This window comes from Dermochelys coriacea, chromosome 24 (assembly GCF_009764565.3).
Source record: "Dermochelys coriacea isolate rDerCor1 chromosome 24, rDerCor1.pri.v4, whole genome shotgun sequence".
Taxonomy (NCBI): domain Eukaryota; kingdom Metazoa; phylum Chordata; order Testudines; family Dermochelyidae; genus Dermochelys; species Dermochelys coriacea.
Window position 1 is genome coordinate 9,086,580 of NC_050091.1, and position 20,642 is coordinate 9,107,221.

The window sequence follows — 20,642 nt, forward strand, 5'->3', positions numbered from 1 at the left end:
GTTTTTCTTTCCATTTGCTGGGATGCCACTAAACCTCCTGCTTTTTAGTCCTGGCCTAATTTTAGAGCCAAAGTCGGTAACCACATGTGGGGTACTCTGCCTGCGGAACCAGTCCCTCTGCTTCTCCATGGATTTCTCGGCTGCATGCAGGGCATCAAACATGCTCGGCCATCGGCTTTGACAGGCTTTTGGAGAGAGGACTTGAACTTCAACAGCTTGGCCTCCAGCAGCAGGGATCTTGCAACTGGTGGCTCCGTTAGCGTCAGCACAAGGACACGGGAGGCTGGAGAATTTGTAGCTGGTTTGCTCTAGGCTGAATCACTGCAGCTGCTCTACAGCAGTGGTTTCAAAACAGCGGGTTGCGACCCAGTACTGGGTTGCAGAATGTAAGGCGCTGGGTCGCGGCGGCTCTGGTCAGCACCACTGACTGGGCCATTAAAAGTCACCACCGTTGGCGGTGCTTCCCAGCTAAGGCAGGCTAGTCCCTACCTGTTCTGACATCGTGCTGAGCCCTGGAAGCAGCCAGCAGCAGGTCCGGCTCCTAGACGGGGGGGCCCAGGGCTCTGTGTGCTGCCCCCATCCTGAGCACGGAAACCAGCCAATGGGAGCTGGGGGTGGGGGGTGTGCCCACAGGCAAGATCCATGCAGATCTGCTTGCACGCTTCTGCCTAGGAGCCGGACCTGCTGCTGGCCACTTCTGGGATGCAGTGTGGTCCATGATACCAGGACAGGCAGGAAGCCTGCCTTAGCACCCCCGTTGCGCTGCTGCCAGGGAGCTGCCTGAGTTAAGCCTGTGCCCCAATCCCCTGCCCTGAGCCCCTTCCTACACCCCGAGCCCCTTCCTACACCCCGAGCCCCTCATTGTGGCCTCACCCCAGAGGCTGCACTCCCAGCTGAGCCCTGCCCCCTTCCCACACCCCAACCCCCTGCCCCAGCCCTGAGCCCCCCAAACCCAGAGCCCTTTCCTGCACCCCAAACCCCTCATCACGGTCCCACCCCAGAGCCCACACTCCCAGCCGAGCCCTGCCCCAGCCTTGAGCCCCCACAAACCCAGAGCACTCTCCTGCACCCCAAACCCTGCAGCCCTCACCCCCGCCTCCCAACCCTCTGCCCTAAGCCCCTCCCACTCCCCAAACCCCTCATCCCCAGCTCCATTGGGTCACGGGCATCAACAATTTTCTTTAACTTGGTGGCCAGAAAAAAAAAGCTTGAAAGCCACTGCTCTACAGCCCATCCAGCCACGCCTCAGAACAAAGTTAGTTGTGGTACAGTTTTTGGTGAAACAAATTCTAGTCCTGCCCCTTAGCTGATGGATGCATGGTGCTGCACCCTTTAAATCAGCAAAGGATCCATCCTTCTGTTCCTACCCTCCGAGCCCATTCAGGTGCTGGCTGTCAGAGAGCTTGGCTGTTCCAGCACAAAACCCAGCTTACGCGTGGTGGTTGAGGTTCACTGTCCATCCCTGCTCCCTGCTGAAACTGCAACCCTGAGCCTGAAATAAAACACTCCTGCACCGGCCGTGAGGAATGGATGGCTGGAGCTAAGCCAGGAATCGGAGACAAACTCTCTGTGACCTGCTGGGTAGAAGCAACCTGGACCCAATCTGCGCTAATCCCTCTGGATTCCAGGCCAGGACTTTGGAGCTGTGACCCCCAGTGATGGCTGGGAGATAACTTTGGCCATTCAGCCCAGTGTTTTGGGGCTTGATTCCAGAACCCGAGGGAGGGGCTGGGACATGCACAGACCTTGTTCTCCACCGTCTCAGCAGAAGACATTTTTAATAACTCAATCTCTAGGTGTTATGAGTGCAAAGAAAACCCACCTCGGCTACAGAGATGCCCGCCTGAGTTTGCAGAGAGTCTGAAACAGTTAGTGCATGTAGTCCAGTAGTGCTAAGGGGACCCCAACTCAGATCAGGGCCCCTGTGCTGGATGCTGCACACACAACACACTGGGGGACCAGTCCTCATATCAAAGAGTTTACAGCCTAACAAGACAAGCCTGGTGGAAAGGGCTGGAACATACAGAGGGGTTAGCACAGCTGGGCGTGGGCATGCACATGTTGGAGCAGGCCTTCCCCACCCTCTTCCCCATCCCCTCCCCAGCAAGGGTGGTTCTCTTTGCTGCTCTACAGCATCCAGAGGATGCAAGCCGCCCTTGGCCCAAGGGAAGCGGTGGGCACATACGGCTCCACTGTAGGCTGGGGTACATCTGCAGGACCATGTGGCTGGCAGAAGAGTCTGAGAGGGTGTGATGCCCCATCATATCATGCTCTGAATGGGGAAGCAAGCACGGTCCCACATTATTTTTAGGAGGTGATTAACGCCAAGTCCTTTGGCTGGGGTCTTGTCCCAGCAGGGGCCTCTTTCATTTACAAGCGCTCACTTAGCATACGAATATGGGAAAGTTTCTGGCCGCGATGCCGGGAGAGTTGTACGGAAGCCAAGGTCCCTTCTCCTGGCACGAGCTGAGGGCCGGGCTGGCCGTACGAAGCGATCCGCCGACAGCGCGGCTTGGAACTTTGGGGAAACCAGTCTGTGTGCTGGAGGGCACAGCCTCCTTCCTGGCGGCTGATGGTGCAGGCACCCCCCTGTTCGCCCCCTCAAGTCATTTCACACGCAAACTAGGGAACGGCTGGGAACAGCTTTTGTTCTCCAGGCCTGGTTCTAGCACCAGGCTGCTTCCCGGCCCTGCCTCGGGACAAGGGACGGGCCAGCCAGTCGTTTCCACTGATGAATTCTCGAGAGGGTGGAAGGCTTTAACGGTGATCCGTGGGGGAAGAGAACAGCTCCCTGCCCTTCCCTCGCTCTCGGCAGACCACGCAGACCTGCCCCATTCAGCCATGTTTGGTTTCTTTTTCCCCTGAGACATGTCAGCACCACCACACCTGGCCTCTCCTGGCTGTGCAGGAGGCCGCAGAGAGCCGACTGCATGTTCCTAGAGACCCGCGGGGGGTGGGGGGGTCTGACTCTTTAACAAAGAAACTTTTTCTCCCCAATCTCTCTCTTGTTTGAGTTAAATCCCTGGTGCCAGCGTGCAGCTCCCTGTGGAGAAGAGGGGGAGCTGGGCCAACAAGGGGCACTTTTATTACACATAAACAGAGCTGGCTCTCAGGGTCGCTTGCAGGAGCCGCGCGATTGCCAGGGAATGAGTGGGGAGGGCGCCGGAGAGGAGGGGGATGTCCTCCTCTCTCTCCTCTTCCTCACTAGGGGATCTCTAAGACGCAGATCTCAGGGCAGGGGGTCTTCCCATCTGGGCCAAAGCCCCCCACAAGATAGAGCTTGTCATTCCAAAGGCATGTGCGGTGCCCGACTCTCTTCTGGCCCCGATCTGAGCAGGGGAAGCGGAACCAGCTCGGTGGCGAGCATCCTGGAAAACACAATAGGAAAGGAGCAGCTTGATGCTCTCAGACAGCTGGGCCAAAGTTGATGCTCAATGCCCTCCGCCCCTCTTGCTGTGTCAGTTCCCAGGCCGCTCTCCAGGTCAGAGCTATTGCACATCAAAGATGACAGCTGATACAAAACAGCTGGGCTTGGGACTCCTCCAGGATTTAAATAAAAAAAATAGGAGGAGAATGAGATTTAGGGAGGACTGGGAACCAGGACTCCTGGCTTCTAACCCCAGCCCTGTCCCTGGGTGACCTTGGGCAATCACACGCCCTTACTGTGCCTTAGTCTCTCCATCAGTGAAATGGGGATAATAGCTCTTTTCACAGGAGAGCTGTTACAATTCAAATGATCAGAGGCACCATGCTTCAGGGACTGCTTCCTCCAGCTGGCCCATCTTGTCCAGCTTCCTGTCACTGACAGTGACCAGTGTCAAAAGCTACAGAGGCAGATATTAATGACCAGGACCTTCCCCTTGCCAAATGTACCACACCTGTGCCATGCAATACATTCCTTCCTGACCTCCAACCAGCTGAAGCATGAGGATTGAAAACCCTTAGAAGTTTCTCCTGGCTACTGTGACCGCAGGGGCTGTCTTCAGCTGTATCAGTGTTACAATCCCTTCTTTGTAATCCTCACTAATCAACTTGCCTCCACTGTATCCTGCAGCAGTGAGTTCCACAGGGGAATGATAACATTGCAATGGAATTTTTTTTTCTCTTTTAAAGATGCTTCCCCCCCTTTTTAAAGATGCTACCTTATGAAAATGACCAGCAGCAGCTTCCAGGGAGGGCAGGGGAAACTATCATCGGTCATTAGCAAGAGGAATTGGCTCTTATTGAAACCCTACACAAAATAAGCCTCTATTGACTGCAGGAGAAATATTAACATTTCATTTAACTGTATGTGTTTTGAGGGCACGTTTGGCTCTGCTCTAGATCTCTGAAGTTCTTATCTGGCCCCGGGCCCGGTATGTCTAAGCATCCCCCAATGTTTGATGTATTTATCGTCACAACACACCCAGGAGGCAGGGCAGGGCTGTTACTCCCATTGTACAGGTGAGGAATGGAGAGACTATGGCCTTGAGATTCACAAAAGTGCCTAAACCCCAGGCTTAGGCACCTAAATTCCAGTTTAAGGCTCCACTGCAAATCACCAAATTCCCACTGGCCCCATAGGCGACTACGCTTGGCACCAACATGTTTGCAGGCAAAATTTCTCTCGGCGCCTACGTTCCTGCCTCTGGGCACATGCATTGCTGCCCCTTGTAGGTGCCTGGACACCCGTCTCCCAGCTGAGCCCCGCAGGAATTCATGAACCGGGGAAGACAGACATCAAGCCACCTACCTTGCAGGTAGGATCTGAGCCGGCAGGCGTCCTTAGAGGCTGCCTACCAGAGGGGGCCCTGGAATTGAGTTCACACACAGCAGCTGAGGGGGTTGGAAGAGCAAGACACCCCTCCCCGCCACTTAGCCCAGTGGTTAGGATGCTCACCTAGAGCATGACTGACCCCTGGTTCAAGTCCCTCCTCCCCAGTAAAGGAAAGGATTTGAACAGGGATCTGCCACCTCTCAGAAAAGTACCTTAATCATTGGGCTATGGGACATTCTGAGATGGGGCTCATCAATCTCTCCTGGTGTGGCTGGTGCACTTCAGATAACTAAATTGTCAGTGGAGCAGGGGACTGCATCCCCCACGTCCTGGGTGAGTGCTTGAACCACCAGGCTACAGAGCCATTCTCATGCTTCTGCTTTCTCTCTGTAGTTCAGATGAGACATTATTAATATAACCTGTGACCGTATAGATCATTGGTGCAACCACGGTTATATATTTGCAGCAAATATTGTACAAAGGTTGTCGTGTAAGGTGTCTATGGAAAGGTTATGATTTGCTAATTATGATTATGCTGTCTGTATGTGTGTATCATTTTTGTATCTGAAGTTATGAATATTGGCTATGTACTTGTATATCAATGCGTTTTGATTCTGAAGTAGCCTTAGTAAAGCATTTGGTCAGCTTCTTGAGAAAGGAATTTGCAAATTAAGTGCCTAATCAAGAAACACTTAACGGACAATGAACCTTGAGAGACTCCAATCCACATAAGAAGTCTTCCTGGGAACCTTCAAGATAGCATGTGAGCAATGGCTGCCGCCTGTAAAGAATTGAGTCACGCATGAACATGTGACTTGCCCATATGACTCCAAACTCCATTTTGCTGTAATTTTCCACAGTAAGAACAAAGACAGACACTATAAAGACACTATAAAAAGTGGAAGATGGAAGACACTGTAAAAGGCAGCTGCCTTATCTCCATCTGGTCTTCAATCCTGCTTCTGACCTCTGGAGGGACTTTGCTACAAACTGAAGCTCTGAACAATGAGCTGAATCATAGAATATCAGGGTTGGAAGGGATCTCAGGAGGTCATCTAGTCCTACCCCCTGCTCAAAGCAGGACCAATCCTAACTAAATCATCCCAGACAGGGCTTTGTCAAGCCTGACCTTAAAAACCTCAAAGGAACGGGATTCCACCACCTCCCTAGGTAACGCATTCCAGTGCTTCACCACCCTCCTAGTGAAAAAGTTTTTCCTAATATCCAACCTAAACCTCCCCCACTGCAACTTGAGACCATTACTCCTTGTTCTGTCATCTGCTACCACTGAGAACAGTCTAGATCCATCCTCTTTGGAACCCCCTTTCAGGTAGTTGAAAGCAGCTATCAAATCCCCCCTCATTCTTCTCTTCCGCAGACTAAATAATCCCAGTTCCCTCAGCCTCTCCTCATAAATCATGTGTTCCAGTCCCGTAATCTTTCTGTTGCCCTCCACTGGACTCTTTCCAATTTTTTCACATCCTTCTTGTAGTGTGGGGCCCAAAACTGGACACAGTACTCCAGATGAGGCCTCACCAATGTCGAATAGAGGGGAACAATCACGTCCCTCGATCTGCTGGCAATGCTCCTACTTATGCAGCCCAAAATGCCATTGGCCTTCTTGGCAACAACGGCACACTGTTGACTCATATCCAGCTTCTCGTCCACTGTAATCCCTAGGTCCTTTTCTGCAGAACTGCTGTATAGCCACTCAGTCCCTAGTCTGCAGCGGTGCATGGGATTCTTCCGTCCTAAATGCAGGACTCTGCACTTGTCCTTGTTGAACCTCCTCAGATTTCTTTTGGCCCAATCCTCTAATTTGTCTAGATCCTTCTGTATCTTATCCCTACCCTCCAACGTATCCACCACCCCTCCCAGTTTAGTGTCATCTGCAAACTTGCTGAGGGTACAATCCACGCCATCCTCCAGATCATTAATGAAGATATTGAACAAAACTGGCCCCAGGACCGACCCTTGGAGCACTCTGCTTGATACCGGCTGCCAACTAGACATGGAGCCATTGATCACTACCCGTTGAGCCCGACGATCTAGCCAGCTTTCTATCCACCTTATAGTCCATTCATCCAGCCCATATTTCTTTAACTTGCTGGCAAGAATACTGTGGGAGACGGCATCAAAAACTTTGCTAAAGTCAAGGAATAACATGTCCACTGCTTTCCCCTCATCCACAGAGCCAGTTATCTCATCATAGAAGGCAATTAGGTTAGTCAGGCATGACTTGCCCTTGGTGAATCCATGCTGACTGTTCCTGATCACTTTCCTCTCCTCTAAGTGCTTCAGAATTGATTCCTTCAGGACCTGCTCCATGATTTTTCCAGGGACTGAGGTGAGGCTGTCTGGCCTGTAGTTCCCTGGATCCTCCTTCCCTTTTTTAAAGATGGGCACTACATTAGCCTTTTTCCAATCGTCCGGGACCTCCCCCGATCACCATGAGTTTTCAAAGATAATGGCCAATGGCTCTGCAATCACATCCGTCAACTCCTTTAGCATCCTCGGATGCAGCGCATCCAGCCCCATGGACGTGTGCTCGTCCAGCTTTTCTAAATAGTCCCGAACCAATTCTTTCTCCCCAGAGGGCTGGTCACCTCCTCCCCATGCTGTGCTGCCCAGTGCAGTAGTCTGGGAGCTGACCTTGTTCATGAAGACAGAGGCAAAAAGAGCAATGAGTACGTTAGCTTTTTCCATATCCTCTGTCACTAGGTTGCCTCCCTCATTCAGTAAGGGGCCCACACTTTCCTTGACTTTCTTCTTGTTGTTAACATACCTGAAAAAACCCTTCTTGTTACTCTTAACATCTCTTGCTATCTGCAACTCCAAGTGTGATTTGGCCTTCCTGATTTCACTCCTGCATGCCTGAGCAATATTTTTATACTCTTCCCTGGTCATTTGTCCAGTCTTCCACTTCTTGTAAGCTTCTTTTTTTGTGTTTAAGATCAGCAAGGATTTCACTGTTAAGCCAAGCTGGTCACCTGCCATATTTACTATTCTTTCTACACATCGGGATGGTTTGTTCCTTTTAAATTTTTTAAAATACAGCCAGTTCTCCTGGACTCCTTTCCCCCTCATGTTATTCTCCCAGGGGATGCTGCCCATCAGTTCCCCGAGGGAGTCAAAGTCTGCTTTTCTGAAGTTCAGGGTCTGTATTCTGCTGCTCTCCTTTCTTCCTTGTGTTAGGATCCTGTGAACTCGACCATTTCGTGGTCACTGCCTCCCAGGTTCCCATCCACTTTTGCTTCCTCCTACTAATTCTTCCCAGTTTGTGAGCAGCAGGTCAAGAAGAGCTCTGCCCCTAGTTGGTTCCTCACCATTTGCACCAGGAAATTGTCCCCTATGCTTTCCAATGACCCATCCCAGCTGTGGATGTACTCCAGAGATGTAATTTGAACCTGCAGTTTATTCCACCACTGCTACAAGCCTGAACCAAGAACTTTGCCATTACTGTTTGTTATTGATTCTATTTAACCAATTCTAACTCTCATCTATATCTTTTTCCTTTTTTGAATAAACCTTTAGATTTTAGATTCTAAAGGATTGGCAACAGCATGATTTGTGGGTAAGATCTGATTTGTATCTTGACCTGGGGCTTGGTTCTTTGGGATCAGGAGAACCTTTTTTCTTTTACTGGGGAATTGGTTTTCATAATCATTTGTCCCCATAACGAGTGGCACTGGTGGGGATACTGGGAAACTGGAGTGTCTAAGGGAATTGCTTGTATGACTTATGGTCACTTATGTGACTACCCTGCTTTGAGCTATTTGTCCTGAACTGACACTCTCAGAAGTGTCCCACCAGCATCACTACACCAACTCACAATGAACAGGTCCAACAGGAGAGGTAGAGGGAGCCCCCCCATCAGAATAGCTCGTAACCCAACAGTTTGGGGTGCAAATCTGAGAGGTGCAAGACTGTTCTTCCAATTCCTTCCCATATCGGGCAGAGGGGGATGTGAACTGGGGTCTCCCACATCATCTGACCGCAGGGCTGAGAGGTATAAGGGAGGGGTCTCCCGCATCCCCTTGCCACAAGGAGCCGGAGGTGCTAACTTCCAAAGAGGAATCCTGGCTGTGGATCACGTTGTGGGAGTTAAGACACACTCCTCTTGTCAGGATCTCCCGTTGCCTAATTCCTAGCTGGCTGGCTTTTGCAGATGACAGTCCAAGATGCCTCTCCCCATTGGACTTGTAGGGAGCCTGGGGGCAAGCGGTGGCTTTGGGAATTGCAGCGTGTACCAGTGGGCTTGTCTACGTGCCTAAAAGTGCCTCTGTGACACTAGGCCCACGTGACTTGCTCAAGGTCCCCCAGGGCATCTGTAGCAGAAGTGGGGATTGATTCAAGGTTTCCTAGAGCCCCGGTTAGCTCACTAGCCGTTGGGCCATCCTTCCTTCCAGGCTATTCTTCCTCTCTTTGCTGGGTTTGTGACATCTGAGGTGATGGAGCCCAGCTAGCTGGATAACCAGCCTGGAGTTTGTGGTTCGCACAGGAAGACCACAATGCTTGGTCACACTCAGGCCCTGGTAGTGGGTGGTGCAAAGGGCGTTAGTATAAAGGAGAATCATAATATCGCCAGCCCTAACCATTCAAAAATCACAAGCCAGGACCCCAAAATCAGGACATTAAAAAAAACAACAACACAAAAACGAATACAATTTGGGTTCTTCCTATTCACCGTTAGGCTTCGGGGCTCAAACGTTTGCATGCTTGTCTCTGCAGCCGGGATGGGAGGGCTAGAGCCTGACTTTTTTTTTTTACGAGGTAAGAGCTGTGTTTCGCCTCTAAGTGCGTGATTCCAGGAGCCGGGGCTTTGAGAAAAGCACCAGATCTTGCAAGACATGCAGTAACATCGTGAGAGATGGCAACACTGGAATCCAGACCTGAATCTCTGAATGCCCAGCTCTGAAATCCTTCCCTCTTGTTGTATCCTGGCTGGGAAAGGCTGGCAGAGAAGAGAGCTGCAAACTATGCCCAGCCCAGGTCTGGATTGCCAGCTCGACTGGATTATAAGATCTGCCCGACCGACAGGCGAGGAAAGCCTGAGAGGTCACATTCATCTTCACACCCCAGGGGCAACTACAGCTCCCAAGAGACAATGCACAATGGTGAGCAAGATGGAGTGATGCATGTTGGAAACTGTAGTTTGTAGAGGCTGCACTTCAACATCAAGACAAAAGTGGCTAGAGGGAGGCTGCATGGGCGGGGAGCTCTGTGGGGATGTAAAGGTTGCCCCCATGGGTGTAGGGATGTGACACTAGGATTCCTGTCTCCAGTATGAACTCCTGGCACCTGAGCTAAAGGAGACTCCCCATTAGGTCTGTTGTTACTTCTCCCAGAGTATCTAAAATGGTTGTACATGCCTAAAATATGCAAATACCAGTTTTGCATATGCAAAATATGCAGTACGGGGGCTGTGATACATGGACTCAGCAGTTCTGATTCCACCCAGTGGAGGGCAGTAGTACATACACACATGCACGCCCGCTGTCTCCTCTCTTACTTGTATCGTAGACATAGAGATCGTTACAGACGGTGTCTCGCCCCTTCGTTAGGGTCTCCCCACCAAAAGCCACTGCGAAGGGACCCACCACCGTGCAGGATTGGTGCCTCAGGCCTTTCGGAGCCTGCCGTGAGCCATTCTCGGAGCCAACCAGACGGGTGAGCTGCTCTGTTAGCTTGGGGGCATGGATTGACTCTACCTAGGAGGAAGGAGGAGGGTCAGTTTGTGGATTTGCCAGCTATTCTACTCCAGCCCTGGCCTCTCCCACCAGTGGGCGCTGTGGGGAGTGGGGCAGAAGCACTGGCTGCGGGGGGAGCTCCCAGCTACTCCAGTCCCAGTCCCTCCCACCAGGGGGCGCTGTGGGGAGTAGGGCAGGAGCAAAGGGCTCATTCTGGGGCAGTGACAGTCCAGAGCCATCAGACACTCACGTGGATTTTCCCCTTGCCCCAGCGCCCGGCCACCTCGCAGTCGGAGGAGTCACGGCCCCCGAACACCACCAGCTGGTAGCCACCTCCATTGCGGAGCAGCATGGCCGAGTGTCCGGCCCGAGAGGCTGTCCGTGATTCCTCCTCCTTGTACCTAGAGCACAGAGAGGCGTTACGGGTGCTTGGCATGGGCCACCAGGCCCACCCACAATGCCCAGGGGTATTAACTTAGGGGAGCATCCCAATACATGGGGCCCTAGGACCTGAGCACCCTTAAACTTTGGGGGTGTGGAATCCACATGGGCCAACCAAAACCCTGGATCCTAACTCTCCTGGGCATTGGGGAGTTGATAATCCAGATCTCATGCCCAGTGGGCACTGCAATGGCCATTTCTAGGGCACAGGCCTCCCCAGTGCTGGGAACAGACCTGATGGCCGCTTCCCCCACAGCCTGGATCTCCGGGGGATCACACGCCCATAAGTGAATCTCTCCAAGGGGTGCATCCAAATTCGAATCTGCTGCCCAGTTTTAATCAGATCCCACCCTGCAGGGGGTGGGCAACTCGGCCCAGCTGTCCCCATGTCAATGTGCACCTCTCTCAGTTGAGGGGGGACCCAGCCCCAGAGCCCCCTCGGGGACACAGGGACCTACCAGTAGGTCTTGGTGGCAGGGTTGAGGTGCAGGGTGTAGATGCTGGCGAAGCGCCGCTGGGTGCGATGCCCACCCTCCCTGCCCACCACCCGCAGCTCATGCTCCGACACCTTGGTGCAGGTGTGGCTGCTGAGCCCCACGGGGGGGTCGTTGGAGGGCCCCTCGGCCCAGCGCTCCCACTGTCCCTGCTCGGTGTCCCAGCAGCACACAGCCGAGACCCTGTGGGCGCTGTCCCAGCCCCCCACCACGCACAGCCAGCGGTTGGCCAGCACTGCTGTGTCATGGTGGCTGCGCTGGTACCCGCTGTCGGGGGCCACTGTCTCAGCCGTCAGCAGGGTGGGGTCGAAGGCCACCACGTCCCCCAGTGGGGGCTCCTTGACTTCACCCGACTTCAGCCCCCCGAAGAGCAGCAGCTTCCCTCGCACCACATCACATGAGTGGTAGCCGCGTGCAAGCAGGGCGTCCCGTGCGATGGGCTTCCACGCCCAGCTGCTGCCCGTAGCCATCGTGCCGGCTCCCACCTGCAGGGGCAAAGCACCACCAGCCAAAGGACACACCACCCGCCTGTAAGGGAAGCAATGGAGCTAGTGAGCGGGCCTGACAGTCAGGACTCCTAGGTCCTGTTCCCAGCTCTGCCCTTGCCTGCTGGGTAATGTCAGGCAAGTCACCTCCCATCTCTACAGAGGGGCTATCAATACTGTACTGTGTTGTCTATTGTAAGTGTTCAGCATCGCTCTCTGCTGGAGGGAATCACAATGGGTCAACTGTGTGTCATAGGCACTATGTTGCTAAGAGCTTATGGCGATTCTCTCTCGCCCATCCCTGCAGTATCTCAGATAAAGGCTCCCTCACACTATAGGAATTTGGAGGCAGGTTTTAAACTCTCCCTCTGGTGTGGATGGGTTTTGCCCTGTGAGTCCCTATAAGACACCTAAAATCGCATTTGTTGCAATGGGTGCCGCTTGGAAGGACAATTCTGGAGAACTGTCCTGACCCAGATTGCACGTGCCCCTGCAGTCACAGCTCCACCCTACCAGACACACTTGTGCATCACTCCACCCTCCATGCACCCACACCTCCACACCCAACCCCATGCACCTGCATGCGCACCTCCCCCCATGCATCTACACACACAGGTCCCCCCAAACACACACATCTCCCCACCTGCACCCACATACACACCTCCCTTCACCATCTCACCTAGGGCGACCAGACAGCAAGTATGAAAAATTGGGACAGGGGGAGGGTGGTAATAGGCACCTACATAAGACAAAGCCCCAAATATTGGGACTGTCCCTATAAAATTGGGACATCTGGTCACCCTAATTGCACCCCACCCACATGTACCCATCTCCCCACCCAACCTCCCTGCACCTGCATGCACACGTCCCCCATGCACCCACCCCCACACCTCCCTTCACCACCGCACCTGCCGTGCACCCACCCGCAGCTCCCCTCCCTACCCCCATGCACCTGCACCCCACACCCCTACCCCCACATGCACACCTCCCCATCCCCCATGCACCCACCCCCCCAGCTCCCCACCACCATGCACCCGCTTGCACACCTCCCCATCCCCCATGCACCCACCCCACCCCACCATCATGCACCTGCTTGCACACCTCCCCATCCCCCATGCACCCACCCCGCCCACCTCACCACCATGCACCTGCTTGCACACCTCCCCATCCCCCATGCACCCACCCCACCGCCATGCACCCACTCACACACCTCCCCATCCCCATGCACCTACCCCCCAAGCTCCCCACCGCCACGCACCCGCTTGCACACCTCCCCATCCCCCATGCACCCACCCCACCTCACCACCGCCATGCACCCGCTTGCACACCTCCCCATCCCCCATGCACCCACCCCACCGCCATGCACCTGCTCGCACACCTCCCCATCCCCATGCACCCACCCCCCCAGGTCCCCACCGCCATGCACCCGCTTGCAGACCTCCCCATCCCCCATGCACCCACCCTCCATCATGCACCTGCTTGCACACCTCCCCATCCCCCATGCACCCACCCCACCGCCATGCACCCGCTCGCACACTTCCCCATCCCCATGCACCCACCCCCCCAGCTCCCCACCGCCATGCGCCCGCTCGCACACCTCCCCATCCCCCACGGTTCACGGACTCCAGTTGCCTTGGGCAGCTCAGTGCATCGGCTCAGCCAGGGACCCCCCCTTGCACACTCCCACCAGAGACACCCGCACACCCCCATACCCACGCGCAGTGGAGGGGTCCGCGGCAGCTCGGGCCCGACCCGCTCTCGCTCTCCCAGGCCGCCCCCGCTGCAGGGACCCGGGGCCCGCCCCTCGCTCCGCCTCCGCCCGCCCCGCGGCGGCTGCAGCTGCAGCTGCCGGGGGCGGGGGCGGGCTCCCCCGGCCGCGGGGACGGCGCCGAGCGCAGGCGGGGTCCCCCGGGGCGCAAACGGGGCGGGGGCCCCTGAGGCCTTTGAAAATCCCACTCGTGGCCTAGTTAGCTTTCAAAATCCGGCCTAAGGCCTTGGACAAAATCCTCCTGCGCCCAGGGGAGACCCTCCCGTCCAGAGTGTGGGGGAAGGACCCGGACCCAGCTGGGGGGGAGCCCCCCTGCAGTGGATGCAAAAATTGGGGGGGGGGGCAGAGGGGTGAGTCCCACACCCACTTCCCGGGCTCAGGGCCAGACAAGGCCCCCTCTTCCCGGCTGATCCCACGCACTGAGCTGCCCAAGGCAACCGGGGTCCGTGACCTCTTTCACCGAACCCCACCTCCAAACATCCCAACGGTTCGAAATGTTGCTGGTGTTTGAAAGAATCCCTACGAGTTACCCGAATGCATCCGAGGAAGTGAGCTGTAGCTCACGAAAGCTTGTGCTCCAATAAATGTGTTAGTCTCTAAGGTGCCCCAAGCCCTCCTTTTCTTTTTGCAAATACAGACTAACACGGCGGCTACTCTGAAACGAGTTTATCGGTGTGCATTGAAACCTCATTGCGGTCCAAACAATTTGTCTTAACTGCGATCGCAGACTGAGCCTGGAGAGCGGCCCCTTAATGTTGCTCCCACGGCTCTTTGCAGCACATGATTAAACACAGCCTGATTTAATTATTAACAAGCCTAAGTTATTAGCAAATCAGGATGTGTTTGCTATTTTATTAATCAATTGGTAAGTCATTTTGCTGGGAGATTTATATGTATATAATGCTGAGTGCTAATTTGGCTCCTGAACACAGAGGTCTGAGTACTTGTGGCATCTTAGAGACTAACAAATTTATTTGAGCATCAGCTTTCGTGAGCTACAGCTCACTTCATCCGATGCATTCCTTGAAATGCATCGGATGAAGTGAGCTGTAGCTCACGAAAGCTGATGCTCAAATAAATTTGTTAGTCTCTAAGGTGCCACAAGTCCTCCTTTTCTTTTTGCGAATACAGACTAACACGGCTGCTACTCTGAAACCTGAGGTCTGAGTGTCACTGTGTCATCTGGTTGCCTGAATGGATGGCCTCTTCCTCCACTCAAATGGAGTTTCACCCTTTTAAGTCATTTACTTGTTAAAATGTTATTTTTATTACTCTTAGCACAGCATCATTTGCCTTCGTTGGCATTGTGCAGATGGCTGTCACCGCGCTTCATTGTGCAGGTTTTTAAGAGCAACTAATTATTGAAAATATGAAGTTGCGAGAAGCTTCAGCAATTGCATCTCACTGTGGCATTACGCTGTCTGTTTCTAGTGCAAGATTAGTTTTAAATTCCAACTTTTTTCTTTTTTTGTATTAAAAAGTTTATTCTTAGGGATCATGTGGCTTTGAGGCTGGTTGATTTCCCAGGTTGGTGTGAAAACGTCTTCAATTTCCTTTAATCCGCCAATGGGGATGACCTTTATCAACTGTTATTTAGCCTCCCTATCCAGCACCTTCATGCTTTTTCCCATGTTACCACTGTTCTGTAGAACCTATTGCCCAAATAGGCATTAAAGGCTAGATTTTTAAAGGTTGAAAGTGCTTAGATACTTAAAAATCCAGCTAGTTGCCCAAATACCTTTAAAAATCTGGACCAGAGGTCATTATACTTGTATGACAATCTTCAAATTTCTAGTGTAATGTTTACTTCATATACATGTACAACCCCAAGATATATGTCCCTAGCTTCTGTTTGCCAGAAGCTGGGAATGGGTTACAGGGGATGGATCACTGGATGATCACGGGTTCTGTTCATTCCCTCCGGAGCACCTGGTATTGACCATTGTCAGAAGACAGGATACTAGGCTAGATGGACCTTTAGTCTGACCCAGGACAGCCATTCTTATGTTCTTAACCATAAGGATTAAAAAGTCTTGAGCAATGCACCCAAAATCATGAAATTAAAAAAATAAATAAATACCCGTTGGGTTCTTTTAATTTGCCTTTTTATTTCTGAGCCTTAGGATACAAGAGCTCCATACGTCTGTTGTTACTTCTCCCAGAGTATCTAAAATGGTTGTACATACCTAAAGTATGCAAATACCAGTTTTGCATATGCAAAATAAGAAATATGCACTACCGTGCTTGCTTGCTTGCCATGTACCCACCTGCTAGATTGAAGCTTATAGTGTGGTCTGTTTTGGGGCTGTGTGCTGAGCCTAGCGGTCGATTAAGCAAGGCTGAAAACTTTCTAATGAGCCTCTAGCCTGCCATCCTTTGATCCCTCATCCTGTCAGGATCCCTCGGCCAGGGGGCAGGGCTAACTCAGGGAGAACAGGGTTGTACAAAGCCAGCACCTAAGTGACCAAAGGAGCTAGCGAACGGGTCAGTTTTGCTTGGGAGTTTAGAGAGGGAGTACAAGAGGCAGGTACACCTAACAAACATTTTCTAAATTTAAGCCAATAACCACCCCCCTGCCCCCAGCACAAGTGCAAAAAATCCAAAGAACAAACAAACATAAACCCCTGCAAGAGTAAAAAGAATGCAGGCAACATGGGGGCATCCCACTGCATGTGCGATTACCGGCCCTATGAGCAGGTGGCGTATGTATGCATTCAGTGCAAGCAGTTCATAGCCCTCAGAGACTGACTACAGGATCCTGAGGCCAGAGTGGTTGAACTGGAGGATCTAAGGGAGACAGAGAGGTACACAGAAGAGACTTCTCAGGACACAGTACAGCGGTCCCATCCCTAATCTGACAGCACCTGTGCTGTTGAGGAAGATTAAAGTCTTGGGGAAGGAGAAATATCGTGCTGGAGCAGAGGGAAATGATCCCGTCATTGGCACCCTCCCTCCAGATGGTGTCATGATATCCTCTCACCCTCAGGATACCCGCCCTGGGGGACAGAACCCCAGTTACTGGGAAGATACAGGCAATAATACTGAGGGATTTGATTATTAGAAATATAGACAGCTGGGTCTGCGATGACTGGGAGAAGAGCATGGTGAATTGCCTGCAGGCTGCAAAGGTTGTAGGCCTCTTGAGACACTTAGACAGACATATGTGCAGTGCTGGGGAGGAGCCTATGGTTATGGTACGTGTAGGTACCAGTGACATAGGGACATGTAGAAGAGAGGCCCTGGAGGCCAAAAGTACTGTAGGCTGGTAGGAAAGAGATTAAAGTCCAGGACCTCCATGGTAGCTTTCTGGATGATCAGCAGGAGGTGCCGGGCCGCTGAATGCTCGATCTTCTACACCTCCTTTTGGTTTTTTTCAAGTCCAATGAGAAGGAGCGAAGCAGTGGGGCACTCCTCTGAACTTCCCAGAGTGTGGCCCTGTTAGAAAAGTCTTGACAATATTTTACAGGTATCAATTTTGGCCTGACAAAATGTCAATAAATGCGGTAAGGTTAAAATTGAAGGTGATCTCGCTCCTTCTCTCTGCCCGGTGCAGGTCAAGGCATCTTTGATGAGCAGGAGAATGAAGGCCTGAGAGGGTCCTGATAGATTTTGCTGTGCACTCAGTGGGTGTTGGTCTAGCTGTACAGGAATCCTCTCTATAAGCCATACAAAGTGGGGGCATTCTTGTCCCATTAGAATTAACACATTGATCCACCTTTTTTGTGCTTTAACTGTAACATTTTCTCTTGGATCTCAGCCTCTACCTGCCCACTAAACACTCCTGATATAAACTGTCTTTTCCTAACTAGGTGCTCCCAGGAGAACGTAAGTTACAACAAACACAGCATTGTCTGTTACGCCTCTCTTCCATTCTGATGGCAATATTAAGGAGTCCACCACTGCCGTAGCCACAAAGGTGTGAAGACACGGTCTGATCGGAGCCACAAAAATATTTTCGGCTCACCTAAGACATTGTGACGTTCTGCCTCAGCACCCATGCAGAGCGCAGGGCCGATCATCTGGCCCAGAAACATCCAGAAATGGTGTGGCGTTTAACTAGACCGGCTCTGTATTTATTTCTGAAGCTGTGTAGGATATTTTCATTGTAGGCCAAGCACCTGGCCAGGAACTCCCTGTTTACTCACCTGATAGCTGAGCCTGTCAGAGCTCAAGGGGGGAAATGTAATAACCAGGTTTGTCAGGATTTGATTTAAATCAATAGATGTTGGCAGTTCTGCGTGGGATTAGGCATTTGCCTAGCTCTTTCTCACAAGAAACTCCCAGGAAAACATAACTCCAGGAGAGGGGTTCCCATCTGTGGATCGCTAGGCAAAGCTATTTGCAGGCTGGACTTAGGTGCCAAACTCTGTGAGAGCTGCAGGGCTTCGGACACACCCCTCTGTCACATTTTGGGGTTCAGACCAGTTAGGGGTTTTGCAGGAGACTGAGCAAATGTTTCCACAGACGATCCCTGCAGAGGAGACGATTATGGGCAGAAGTTCAAAGTTTGTGTTGAAAACTTGTACAATATGTGTAACAGTGATGGGGCGGGGGGAGTCCGTATAAGGAACCAGAGGCGGATTAGGGGTTTGTGGGGCCCTGAGCCAGAGCACGTGAGGGTCCCTCCCCACCCCTTCTGCCTGTAGTCCCCCTACCCTGCCTGGCACTCCTGCTGGGGAAATGGGGTCAGGTCAGGGCGAGGAGGCTTGTCCCGCTCCCTGGCAGCAGCGCTGGGCAGGTGGAGCAGGTCAGGGCGCTTTCCAGAGACCCCCAATTGGCCGGGGTCCCTGGGCACGGGCCCTGTTGGCCCAGAGACTAATCCGCCACTGTAAGGAAGAATGGCAGATGTCCTGCCGAATCGCTTGTGTTTCAAAGGCATTCATAACGATTTCAAGTGTCATTTTCCGCAGTGTAGCTGTAGCCCTGTCGATCCCAGGATAGTAGCGAGACAAACTGGGTGAGGTAACACTGTTTACAGGGCTTTCCACATCTCCAGTGTTTTGTGTGCATGAAAGGTGTGTCTACTATAGAAACTCTGAGGCCTACAACAGAAAGAGACTAATAAGAAAGAGCAAGACCTTCCTTCAGGGTTTTACATACAACAGCCCTGCAGTGCAACGCTGCGGGATGCTTTTCTTTACTTGTGTCCAGATTGAAACTAGAGATTTCACAGTGGTACCAAATTGTGATGGGAGTGCCCCCATCCGTCACAACCTGCTACCCCTGGACAGGGAGAGGGGGAAAGGTAGAGGTTGGGGAATGAGGAGAGGTAACACGTTGTGATGGGAATTGTCCCCATCCATCAGAATTTGATCCCCCGGACTAGCAGTCCGGACAGGTCAGCCAAAGAGGACCCCTAGATGTCGGTAAGTGCTGGAGTAACACACTGGGCTGGCAGCAGGTTATGACACGACACCAGCCCTGCCTGGTGCCTGGGAACAAGCAGCCCAGAGGCCTGGCAGGGGGAGGGTGACACAGGTTGCTAGCCCGAGACCCGTTTGCACCCATGTGTCCTAGAGGACCCAAGAGAGAGGCAGCGCCGGGCATGTGGAGCGGGTGTCTAGCAATTGTGGAGAATGCCTGGGCGGAGGAGGGGGGATACAGAGCTGGGAGCCAGGACTCCTGGGTTCCATCACCATTCAAGGGAAGTGTCTAGTGCTTACAGCAAGGGGGCTGGGGCCAGGACTCCTGGGTTCTATCCCCTTCAATGGGAAGATTCCATGGGGAGTGGGGATCTAGTGGTTAAAGCAGGGAGCTGGGGAACCAGGGCTCTTGAGTTCAGTCCCCATCCACAGGCAGTGGTGTGGGGGATGAGTGCTTAGAGCTGGGAGTCGGGGCTGCTGGGTTCTATGCCCATCTGTGGGAGGTTAGTGGTTAGAGCAGGGGCTGGGAGCCAGGACTCCTGGGTTCTGCTCTCAGCTTTGAGTTGTGGGGTATAGTAGTCAGGACTCCTGGCTTCATGACTTGGTGTGAGTTTTTTCCTTGCCCCGTGCTTCAGTTTCCCCAGCTGTACAATGCGTGTAACAAACCCATGTCTCAGGGAGTTTGTGAGGATCTGTCCCCTGAGGTTTATGAAATACATTACTGCCTGTCGGTGCCATTTCGCAGGTCACCATCACCCTGGCCTCTAAATGCATAGAGCTGAGTTCCTGTCTCAATAGGCGCCCTGGCAGACCATTAAAGACCCTTTTTGGGAGAGGAAGAGTTGGCCTTGGTCTCCTTGCTGACACTGCCCCTTCCCCTCCACTGTGCAGCATCCTGTATGCCCCCTGTTGCACTCCACCCCAGAAGCAGCTGCATTCCCACATAGAGGAGGATTTCACAAAGGGTCAGAGAAATGGTTAGTGTTCTCATAGCCTGTCCTCTTGTCCGATGCGAGATTGATCCCTGCGGTCCAGGCTCCAGGGCTTGGTCCAGCCTAGTTGTCAATAGCTCAAGTGATGGGACTCCTGGGATGAACGGAGCTGGGACTGAGGAATTCCTCTGGGGACTGTCCTGGGGTGAGCACATTTCAGGGAGGGCAGAGATCCCGGGAGGTGGGTGTGCCAGGAGTTAGGATGAAGTGACACAAGGGGAGCCCCTCGCTTGGGGGATGGTGGAAGAAGGACAGTCCCAGGGGAATCCCGTCCGGGAAAATGAGCCCTGGGGCCAGCCTGGTGTGTATGTGTCTTGAGCCCCCAGACGTATTAACAGCTGCTGCGTCCCATCCCAGAATAGGCTCGGTGAGTGCGCCAACAGATGGAAAAGGACGTCGAGGGCTGCTCAGGCCGCCTGGCCTGGGGTGAGCTTAGGGGACTGACAGTGGTTGGGTGAGCTGCAGTGGGATGGTGGCAGGAGGGAGCAGCTGGGCAGGGACAGACGGGGAGGGCAACCGGACATGGAGCGGTGGGGACTGTTTACAGTTGCTGGAGCTGAGTTCTCCGTTTCCTGACTCCCCTTCCAGTGACCTCCATGCCCGTCCCCAGCTCCCTAGAACCTGCTTGGGCTGGAACTGGTTTCAAGGCAGGA

General features: G+C 53.0%; 1 protein-coding gene across 1 annotated transcript; it reads right to left on the minus strand.

The window, feature by feature from the left end:
* Positions 1–1,163: 1,163 nt before the first annotated feature.
* Positions 1,164–13,532, minus strand: KLHDC9 (kelch domain containing 9). The gene is made up of 5 exons (XM_043502064.1): positions 13,479–13,532; positions 11,346–11,909; positions 10,697–10,847; positions 10,269–10,467; positions 1,164–3,368 (listed from the first exon to the last, which is right to left on the minus strand). The coding sequence occupies exons 2-5, from the start codon at positions 11,849–11,851 to the stop codon at positions 3,205–3,207; spliced, it is 1,020 nt and encodes a 339-aa protein (XP_043357999.1). The 5' UTR covers positions 11,852–11,909; positions 13,479–13,532; the 3' UTR covers positions 1,164–3,204.
* Between the last annotated feature and the right edge of the window lie 7,110 nt (positions 13,533–20,642).